Raw genomic sequence first — 11656 nt, forward strand, 5'->3', positions numbered from 1 at the left:
CAGCAAGATCCATACTTCCCTAGCTCCAAAAATTATTAAATAAAATTCCCACTGTATTAAATTTACAAGAGCTTATTATGCAAAAGTTTTCAACATTTTATCACATTCTGACTTTTCTAGGGAATTTTTGCAACAGCGGTAAACTTTCTGTTTTCAAACAGCAACATGAAGACTTGTAAAATAGGCATAGTAAAGGCTATCAATGCCACTTTTATTGATATAAAATATGCAAAACATTTTTATAAACAACATAAAGCAAATCCTAACAAAATAAATTGACGCTCCAAGCAAAACACGTATCATGTGGTGAATAAAAATATAGCTCCAAGTAAAGTTACCGATGAACGAAGACGAAAGAGGGGATGCCATCCGGGGCATCCCCAAGCTTAGGCTCTTGGTTGTCCTTGAATATTACCTTGGGGTGCCTTGGGCATCCCCAAGATTAGGCTCTTTCCACTCCTTATTCCATAGTCCATCGAATCTTTACCCAAAACTTGAAAACTTCACAACACAAAACTTAACAGAAAACTCATAAGCTCCATTAGTATAAGAAAATAAATCACCACTTAGGTACTGTTGTGAACTAATTCTAATTTCATATTGGTGTAATATCTACTTTATTCCAACTTATATATGGTTCATACCCTCCGATACTACTCATAGATTCATCAAAATAAGAAAACAACACATAGAAAAGAGAATCTATCAAAAACAGAACAGTCTGTAGTAATCTGGATCAACCGTATACTTATGGAACCCCAAAAATTCTAAAATAAATTGCTGGACGTGATGACTTTATCTATTAATAATCTGCAAAAATAATTAACTAAATAGCACTCTCCAGTAAAAAATGGCAGCAAATCTCGTGAGCGCTAAAGTTTCTGTTTTTTACAGGAAGATCGCGAAGACTTTCCCCAAGTCTTCCCAAAGGTTCTACTTGGCACAAAAACTAATTAAAACATAAAACCACATCTAAACAGAGGCTACATATATTATTTATTACTAAAATGAGCAAAAGGAAAGGAACAAAAATAAAATTGGGTTGCCTCCCAACAAGCGCTAACGTTTAACGCCCCTAGCTAGGCATGATGATTTCAATGTTGCTCACATAGAAGATAAGAATTGAAACATAAAGAGAGCATCATGAAGAATATGACTAGAACATTTAAGTCTAACCCACTTCCTATGCATAGGGATTTATAATCAGCTAGCATAGGAAAGCAAAACAAGCATAACTTCAAGATTTTGAGCACATAGAGAGGAAACTCGGTATTATTGCAATTCCTACAAGCACATATTCCTCCCTCATAATAATTTTCAGTAGCATCATGAATGAATTCAACAATATAACTATCACATAAAGCATTCTTTTCATGATCCCCAAGCGTATAAATTTTATTACTCTCCACATAAGCGAATTTCTTCTCATGAATAATAGTGGGAGAAAACTCAACAAAATAATTACCATATGAGGCATAATCCAATAGAAAACTAAAATCATGATGACAAGTTTCATGGTTATCATTATTCTTATTAGCATACAAGTCATCACAATAATCATCATAGATAGCAACTTTATTCTCATAATCAATTGGAACCTCTTCCGAGATAGTGGAATCATTACTAAATAAAGTCATGACCTCTCCAAATCCACTTTTATAATTATCACAATAAGATTCAACATCCTCCAAAATAGTGGGATCTTCACTTCCTAAAGTTGACACTCACCAAAACCCACTTTCATCAATATAATCATCATAAATAGGAGGCATGCTATCATCATAATAAATTTGCTCATCAAAACTTGGGGGACAAAAAATATCATCTTCATCAAACATAGCTTCCCCAAGCTTGTGGCTTTGCATATCATTAGCATCATGGATTTTCAAAGAATTCATACTACCAACATTGCAATCATGCTCATCATTCAAATATTTAGTGCCAAACATTCTAATGCATTCTTCTTCTAGCACTTGAGCGCACTTATCGAAATCCTTATTCTCATGAAAGATATTAAAAAGATGAAGCATATGAGGTACCCTCAATTCCACTTTTTTGTAGTTTTCTTTTATAGACTAAACTAGTGATAAAACAAGAAACAAAAAGATTTGATTGCAAGATCTAAAGATATACCTTCAAGCGCTAACCACCCCGGCAACGGCGCCAAAAAAGAGCTTGATCTCTACTACACAACCTTCTTATTGTAGACGTTGTTGGGCCTCCAAGTGTAGAGGTTTGTAGGACAGTAGCACATTTCCCTCAAGTGGATGACCTATGGTTTATCAATATGTGGGAGGCGTAGGATGAAGATGGTCGCTCTCAAGCAACCCTGCAACCAAATAACAAAGAGTCTCTTGTGTCCCCAACACACCCAATACAATGGTAAATTGTATAGGTGCACTAGTTCGGCGAAGAGATGGTGATACAAGTGCAATATGGATGGTAGATATAGGTTTTTGTAATCTGAAAATATAAAAACAGCAAGGTAGCAAGTGATAAAAGTGAGCGTAAACGATATTGCAATGCTAGGAAACAAGGCCTAGGGTTCATACTTTCACGAGTGCATGTTCTCTCAACAATAATAACGTAATTGGATCATATAACTATCCCTCAACATGCAACTAAGAGTCACTCCAAAGTCACTAATAGCGGAGAACAAATGAAGAGATTATGGTAGGGTACGAAACCACCTCAAAGTTATCCTTTCTGATTGATCTATTCAAGAGTCCGTAGTAAAATAACATGAAGCTAGTCTTTCCGTTCGATCTATCATAGAGTTCGTACTAGAATAACACCTTAAGACACAAATCAACCAAAACCCCAATGTCACCTAGATACACCAATGTCACCTCAAGTATCCGTGGGTATGATTATACGATATGCATCACACAATCTCAGATTCATCTATTCAACCAACACAAAGTACTTCAAAGAGTGCCCGAAATTTTCTATCGGAGAGTCAAGACGAAAACGTGTGCCAACCCCTATGCATAAGTTCACAATGTTACAGAACCCGCAAGTTGATCACCAAACATACATCAAGTGGATCACATGAATATCCCATTGTCACCACAGATAAGCACATGCAAGACATACATCAAGTGTTCTCAAATCCTTAAAGACTCAATCCGACAAGATAACTTCGAAGGGAAAACTCAATGCATCACAAGAGAGTAGAGGGGGAGAAACATCATAAGATCCAACTATAGTAGCAAAGCTCGCGATACATCAAGATCGTGCCGAATCAAGAACACGAGAGAGAGATATCAAACACATAGCTACTGGTACATATCCTCAGCCCCGAGGGTGAACTACTCCCTCCTCGTCATGGAGAGCGCTGGGATGATGAGGATGGCCACCGGGATCCCCCCCTCCAGCAAGGTGCCGGAATGGGTCTAGATTGGTTTTCGATGGCTATAGAGGCTTGCGGCGGCGGAACTCCCAATCTATTCTGTTCCTCGATGTTTTTAGGGTATATGGACATATATAGGTGAAAGAAGTCGGTCAGGGGAGCCATGAGGGGCCCACGAGGGTGGGGGGTGCGCCCAGGGGGTAGGGCGCACCTCCCTGCCTCATGGCTTCCTCGAAGCTTCCCTGACATCTACTCCAAGTCTCCTGGATTGCTTCCGTTCCAAAACTAACTCTCCTGAAGGTTTCATTCCGTTTGGACTCCGTTTGATATTCCTTTTCTTCGAAACACCGAGATAGGCAAGAAAACAACAATTTGGGCTAGGCCTCCGGTTAATAGGTTAGTCCAAAAAATAATATAAAAGTGTATAATAAAGCCCATAAACATCCAAAACAAATAATATAATAGCATGAATACTTCATAAATTATAGATACATTGGAGACGTATCAGCAACCCATCATCTACTTATTACTTCCCAATGCCTTCCCCTAGACCCAAATAATGGTGAAGTGTCATGTAGTCGACATTCACATAACACCACTAGAGGAAAGAAAACATACATCTCATCAAAATATCGAACGGATACCAAATTCACATGATTACTTATAACAAGACTTCTCCCATGTCATGAGGAACAAACGTAAAAACTCAAAAAACATATTCATAATCATAATCAGAGGATTATTAATTATCATTAAGGATCTGAAAATATAATATTCCATTGAATAAACCAACTAGCATCAACTACAAGGAGTAATCAACACCACTAGCAACCGACAGGTACCAATCTATAGTTTTGGGACCAAGATCGAATACAAGATGTCGGATTCGGGGTTCTGCAAACCCTTGAGAGGTTTGAACTTTGGGGTGCGTGCAAAGAACTCGTCCTCCCCGGTCTGTCTGCCCACCGATTCCACGGCCTAGCTCGACGAACGTAACGGACAAGATACACAGCAGTTTACCCAGGTTCGGGCCACCTTGCGGTGTAAAACCCTACTCCTGCTTTGTGGTCGATTGGCCTCGAGGGCTGAGGATGAACTAGTACAGTGGAGAACAGCCTCAGGAGGAGAGTTGTTCTTGTGCTCAATGAGCTGGTGGGTGTGAGGATGATCTCAAATGATTCGTCCCCTTCTATGGTGGTGGCTAAGTCCTATTTATAGTGCCATTGGTCCTCTTCCCAAATGTAAGGCGGGAAGGGATCCCAGAATGGCTAAATTTGAAGGGAGACAACTAGTACATGCTATCCTGACAAAAGTAGTCTTCGCCTGCCAAAAGCTCCTGGTCGTGACGCCGTGGTGGGCTCGATGATATCCTCCGCTCTGCTATCCTAGCGGTCTTGGTCTTGTTGCACCGAAATGGAAACCTTTGTTTGATTCCTCAGGACTCCCCGCTGGTGCCTGCCTGGCCTTGGTCGTCATGGCTCACGTCATCCGAACCTCGCGAGGTGCACCTTGCATAGATATCTCCGCTCCTCGGGTGCCAGCCTAGGGAGGCCGTCCCTCAAGGAGGTCTTGGTGTTGCCCACCTCGCATGGCTTGGCCCCTTGCAAGGGTCTTGGGCTGTTGATCCTGAAGCTGGGCCGTACTGGCCCGTCGACGGAGCCGCATCATGGGCCGAAGGCAAGCTAGTCTGGGTACCCCTGGTCCCAGAACACCGACAAGTAGCCCCCAGGCCCTAGGCGCGTTCGAACTTGGCGTCGAGGCAAAGCCGAAGGGAAAGTGCGGACCGCCGCGGGCCTTAACCGCCTGTGGCCTTGAAGGACGCGTGCCACCCGACGGGACGTGGGTACCCCCACTTCCCCACGCAGCCTTGATATTCGTCGGGCTCGGCGGCCGCCGTTGCCAACGCAGCTCCACCTTCATTGCTTGCTGTGCGCTCCCTTGTTTCCTTCACCTTCCCAAGAAATAGCGGCTCCCTTCCCGGATCTGACACCCGCACTGGTCCTTCCCTGTTGCTCTGGCGCCGCGGTTGAAGAAGAAGGAGAAAGCCTGCGCTTCAGACGAACCTCCATCAGCCTTCGGGCCCGCCCTCGAGTGGTCAATGGTGGTCAATCAAAAGGGCTGGACAAGATCCGTCCGGCACTCGCTGGCAATTCCAATGAGTGGAAGGCAACGGTGTTTTGGCCTACTTCTCGGGCCATGGTCGAGATGGTAGCCACTAAGATTCCCCTTCAACTTCATGCTTTCTTGGCCGGCCTGATCCCGCCTTTCTCTGATTTCTTCAACACCATACTCCCGCATTACCAAGTCCACGCGCTACATCTGGGTCCTCAATCCATCATTCTCCTTGCCATCTTCTCCTTTGTCCGCGAGTCCATGGTGGGCATCACCCCTTTCGTGGCCTTGTTTCGCCATTTCTTCTCACTTCACCTGGTTGACTCCTGCCAGCGCTTGGGGTGCGTGGCCTTTCAGGCCATTACGGCGACAGCTGGCTCGGGCATTGACTTTGAGCTCTTGCCAGCTGTAAGTGGATTCCGGAAGCGGTGGGTCTTCGTGGATGTCGGCATACTCAACTCCCTGCTCTTCCTTCCACAGGTTCCAGCTCTACCCAGCTCTGGCTGGGTGCACGCGAAGCTCGTCGACCATCGGCTTGCTTAGGTCTGGTGCCGGCTGGCCAGGTTGAAGAAGCTCGGGGTGATGGCACCCATGGTGGTGAAGGAGTTCGTCTAGTGCCGCATTGCTCCGCTTCAGCGTCATTCTTGACAAATGTGGGCCTTCACTGGCAGCGGGGACCCCATGAGGCTCCAGGTGACCGCGCTTCCTCCCGAGATGCGGTGGCTGTGCTCGAGCTCTTGAACTGCTCTATTGAATTATCTTCTTAATTTTTCATGAAAATTCTTGTTGTCTTGAACTGCTCTATTCAATTATCCTCTTAATTTTTCATGATTTCTGGTGCTATTTGGGACTATTTAATCAATTTTGTTTTTGATTGGATGTATTTTCCAGTAGAAATAGATGGTTTTTTTATAGTTGAAAGTCCACATGTTCGTCCATATGCTCTAGTAATTTGAATTTTGGAGATGCTCAAGTAAAATGTAACATGCGTCCTTCCCTTTTTCATTCTGTTGCTAACTTTTTGATGTGATGTAGGAAGTAGATGAACCTTCTACAATACAATATTTGAACTTTTGTTAACTTCCTATTAGACACACTAATGCAATGTAGTATGCCACTGCTTTCTTTGAGTGTTTCTTTTTAGACACATACAATTCAGGAGCTTGAACAAAAGAATGTTACAGTCATAAAGGCCTTGTAGGTCTCTTCATTCAGTGCCTCTTCTGAACTGAGTTGCAATTTTTATCTTGTCTGAATTGATTCACTTTTTTGTGTATGGGAAGTTCTAAGTTTGGTGTTGGTAGAGGTTTGCTCCATCGTGCTTGACAGATAATTTTGGATAGCAGTTTGACTAGAGCGACGGTTGTAGTTCGTCGCACTAAGAGAGGGCATTCAAGTTGATGATGATCTGGAGTAAATTCCCTCTTTGTTTGTAGTCCACGAGTGAAAGCTTGAATATGAATAAATTTGTAGAAATGATCATTTGCAAGTTAACAGTAGAAGCTATGTTTTTTGAGTTTGAAACTTTACTACATTTGGTCAGATAATGACCTCCTTTCAGCATTTGCAGCTAGGATTTCAGACAAAAAACATTCAGAAAATGCTACTCATTCAGTGAGCAGGGGCACTAATTCAAGGAGACATGCTAATGCGTTTGTTCGTGCACCGGTGTGTGCGTGCGTGCTGTCATTTATGTGTGTGCTGGGTGTGGTGCTTGCATGCTATGATGTGTGATGTATAGATTTTCTTTGAAGTTCATGTTGTGAATTCAACTAAGTTGGAACGAAAAAGATCAGATCAATGCGGCTTTGAATTTGCTCCTGCACCAGACATCTCGCTTCCCTGCTGTTGTACTATGTCCACTTATGTATTGTTTCTAAATGGCTTTTTTCTGCAGTTTTGGTTTCATGTGAGAAGTTCGTATATAAATAAGGACAAGTTCACATATAGCAAAACTAGTGCAAATAAAATGTAGTGAGCCATGTATTGTTGATACTTCAAAAAATAACAAAGATCTTTGATATTGTAACAGAGATATATTTTTCCAAGTTCTAAAAAAACCCCAAGAAGGTCAAAATGAAATAACGTAGTAGTTTAATATTTTTTAATAAGAAACCAAAATTTCCTTGTTTCTAGAAAACTAAACTCATTTTGTGCTTATCTCTCCCATCCTACGAGTTGAGGTAGAACACAATTCCTGAGCTCCATCTCTCCGATCCTACTCTTTGTCTGTTGTGTTCTTCTCGCGGCTGACAACTTGAACTTGTTGAGGTAGTTTCTCTGTATCGACAACTCCCCACCAGAGCGACAATGCCCACTGTTATTAGAAAATCCCCATTTTGGGATAAAATTCTCGTTGTCTTGAACTAGTCTATTCAATTATCCTCTTAATTTTTCATGATTTCTGGTGCTATTTGGGACTAGTTAATCAATTTTGTTTTCGATTGGATGTATTTTCCAGTAGAAATAGATGATTTTCACAGTTGAAATTCCACATGTTCGTCCATATGCTGTGGTAATTTGAAGTTTGGAGATGCTCAAGTAAGATGTAACAAGCATCATTCCCTTTTTCGTTCTGTTGCTAACTTTTTGACGTGATGTAGGGAGTAGATGAACCTTCTACAATACAATATTTGAACTTCTATTAACTTCCTATTACACACACTAATGCGATGCAGTATGCCACTGCTTTCTTTGCGTATTTCTTATTGGACACATACAATTCAGGAGCTTGAACAAAAAATGTTACCGTCATAGAGGCCTTGTAGGTCTCTCCATTCAGTGCCTCTTCTGAAGTGAGTTACAATTTTTGTCTTGTCTGAATTGATTTTCTTTTTTGTCTATGGGAAGTTCAAATTTTGGTGTTGGGAGAGGTTTGCTCCATCGCGCTTGATAGATAATTCTGGATACCAGTTTGACTAGAGCGACGGTTGCAGTTTATCGCACTGAAAGAGGGCTAACAGTAGAAGCTACAATTTTTCAGTTTGAAACTTTACTACATTTGGTCAGATGATGGCCACCTTGCAGCATTTGCAGCTAGGAGTTTAGACAAAAAACATTCAGAAAATGCTACTCATTCAGTGAGCGGGGGCACAAATTCAAGGACACATGGAGCACTGAAGGTCCTTATCTTTTCACTTCACCAATTCAAAAAAAGAAGTTATCAGCTCTAGCCAGCCGCTGGGAACTCCTTCAATTCGACATCATCTTGTGCCATGTAGGCTACTGAAGGTGCAACAACATCTACATTCCTTCTCGTGGCTGTTTTCACTAAATCATTGCTACTACGAACACCCACAGAGGAAGAGAAGCACTTCTGAATCTGAAGTTCTACCTGAAACTGAACTTCTAACTCTTCACTATACGAGCGGTCGTCGAGCCCTTAATCGCTTGCACTACTTTCTTTTAGCATCTTGTCCATGGAGTCAAGGCGCTGCCTGGTGTGCCATCTTGTTTTTGGATGGGGCGCCGTCGCGACCCAGTGTCTCCTTGAGCTTCTCTTCCCATTCACCACCGCGGCTACCCTACATCCTCACGACCTCCGTGGCCAATCCACCAACACCCTGCCAATGCGCCCTGAGCAAAGCATCTGGTTTGTGCTAATGCATCTTTTCGTGGACCGGTGTGTGCCTACATGCTGGCATTTGTGTGTGCGCCTTGTGTTTTGCTTGCATTGTGTGATGTATGATGTATAGATTTTCTTTGAAGTTCATGTTGTGAATCCAACTAAGTTTGAACAAAAAAGATAAGATCACTCCAACTTTGAATTTGCTCCTGTACCAGAAATCTCACTTCCCTGTTGTTGTACTATGTCCACTTATGTATTGTTTCTAAAGGGATTTTTTCTGCAGTTTTGGTTTCATGTGAGAAGTTAGAATATAAAATAAGGACAAGTTCGCATATAGTAACATTAGTCCAAATAAAAAATGTAGTGATCCACGTATTGTTGATTTAAAAAAAATCAAAAATATCAAAGATCCTTGATGTTGTAACAAAGATATATTTTTCCAAATTCTAAAAAAACCCAAGAAGGAGAAAATGAAATAACAGAGTAGATTAATTTTTTAATAAGAAAACAAAATTTCTTTATATCTAAAAAACTAAACGCATTTTGTTCTTATCTCTCCCATCCTACTAATTCAGGTAGAACACAATTCCAGAGCTCCTTTTCTCCCGTCCTACTCTCTGTTTGTTATCTCTCCCAAAAACGAATACAACAACAACAAAGCCTTTAGTCCCAAACAAGTTGGGGTAGGCTAGAGGTGAAACCCATAAGATCTCGCAACCAACTCATGGCTCCGGCACATGGATAGCAAGCTTCCACACACCCCTGTCCATAGCTAGTTCTTTAGTGATACTCCAATCCTTCAGGTCTCTCTTCACGGACTCCTCCCATGTCAAATTCGGTCTACCCTGACCTCTCTTGACATTCTCCGCACGCTTTAGCCGTCCGCTATGTACTGGAGCTTCCGGAGGCCTGCGCTGCATATGCCCAAACCATCTCAGACGATGTTGGACAAGCTTCTCTTCAATTGGTGCTACCCCAACTCTATCTCGTATATCATCATTTCGGACTCGATCCTTCCTCGTGTGGCCACACATCCATCTCAACATAAGCATCTCCGCGACACCTAACTGTTGAACATGTTGCCTTTTACTCGGCCAATACTCAGTGCCATACAACACTACGGGTTGAACGGCCATCCTATAGAACTTGCCTTTTAGCTTTTGTGGAACTCTCTTATCATAGAGAATGCTAGAAGCTTGGCGCCACTTCATCCATCCGGCTTTGATTCGATGGTTCACATCTTCATCAATACCCCCATCCTCCTGTAGCATTGACCCCATATATCGAAAGGTGTCCTTCTGAGGTAGCATTTGCCCATCAAGGCTAACCTCCTCCTACTCACACCTAGTAGTACTAAAACCGCACATCATGTAATCGGTTTTAGTTCTACTATGCCTAAACCCTTTCGATTCCAAGGTTTGTCTCCATAGCTCTAACTTCCTATTTACCCCCGTCCAACTATCGTCAACTAGCACTACATCATATGCAAAGAGCATACACCATGGGATATGTCCTTGTATACCCCTTGTGACCTCATCCATCACCAAGGCAAAAAGATAAGGGCTCAAAGCTGACCCCTGATGCAGTCCTATCTTAATCGGGAAGTCATCAGTGTAGACATCACTTGTTTGAACACTTGTCACAGCACTATCGTACATGTCCTTGATGAGGGTAATGTACTTTGCTGGGACTTTGTGTTTCTCCAAGGCCCACCACATGACATTCTGCGGTATCTTATCATAGGCCTTCTCCAAGTCAATGAACACCATATGCAAGTCCCTCTTTTGTTCCCTGTATCTCTCCATAAGTTGTCGTACCAAGAAAATGGCTTCCATGGTCGACCTCCCAAACATGAAACCAAACTCATTTTTGGTCACACTTGTCATTCTTCTTAAGCGGTGCTCAATGACTCTCTCCCATTGCTTCATTGTATGGCTCATCAACTCAATTCCACGGTAATTAGTACAACTTTGAACACCCCCCTTGTTCTTGAAGATTGGTACTAATATACTCCGTCTCCATTCTTCTGGCATCTTGTTTTCCCAAAAAATGAGGTTGAAAATCTTGGTTAGCCACACTATCTCTATGTCCCTGAGGCCTTTCCACACCTCAATGGGGATACAATCAGGGCCCATCGCCTTGCCTCCTTTCATCCTTTTTAAAGCCTCCTTGACCCCAGACTCCTGGATTTGCCGCACAAAACGCTTGTTGGTCTCATCAAAGGAGTCGTCCAGTTCAATGGTAGAACTCTCATTCTCCCCATTGAACAACTTGTCAAAGTACTCCCGCTATCTATGCTCAATCTCCTCGTCCTTCACCAAGAGTTGGTCTGCTCTATCCTTGATGCATTTGACTTGGCCAATATCCCTCGTGTTCCTCTTTCGGATCTTGGCCATTTTATAGATGTCCCTTTTGCCTTCCTCCATGCCTAAGAGTTGGTAGAGGTCCTCATATGCCCGACCCCTTGCTTCACTGACAGCTCGCTTTGCGGCCTTCTTCGACATCTTGTACTTCTCTATGTTGTCTACACTCCTAACCAGGTACAGGCATCTGAAGCAATCTTTCTTCTCTTTAATCGCCTTCTGGACATCATCATTCCACCACCAGGTATCCTTATCTTCGCT

The 11656-nt window shown here is 42.6% G+C and overlaps 1 protein-coding gene across 1 annotated transcript; it reads right to left on the reverse strand.

Moving 5' to 3' along the window:
• Nucleotides 1-9754: 9754 nt before the first annotated feature.
• On the reverse strand, nucleotides 9755-10303 carry LOC147959611 (uncharacterized). Its single transcript, XM_087532770.1, has one exon. It carries the CDS (start codon nucleotides 10301-10303, stop codon nucleotides 9755-9757), a length of 549 nt encoding a protein of 182 aa, XP_087388896.1.
• Between the last annotated feature and the right edge of the window lie 1353 nt (nucleotides 10304-11656).

The sequence above is a fragment of the Triticum urartu genome, chromosome 7A, assembly GCF_056163025.1.
Source record: "Triticum urartu cultivar PI428250 chromosome 7A, HENAU_Tu73, whole genome shotgun sequence".
Lineage (NCBI taxonomy): Eukaryota > Viridiplantae > Streptophyta > Magnoliopsida > Poales > Poaceae > Triticum > Triticum urartu.

What these genes read in the sequence shown, in the direction of transcription:
- LOC147959611 (XM_087532770.1), bottom strand. Translation starts at nt 10,303, where the DNA reads ATGCTACAGGAGGATGGGGGTATTGATGAAGATGTGAACCATCGAATC.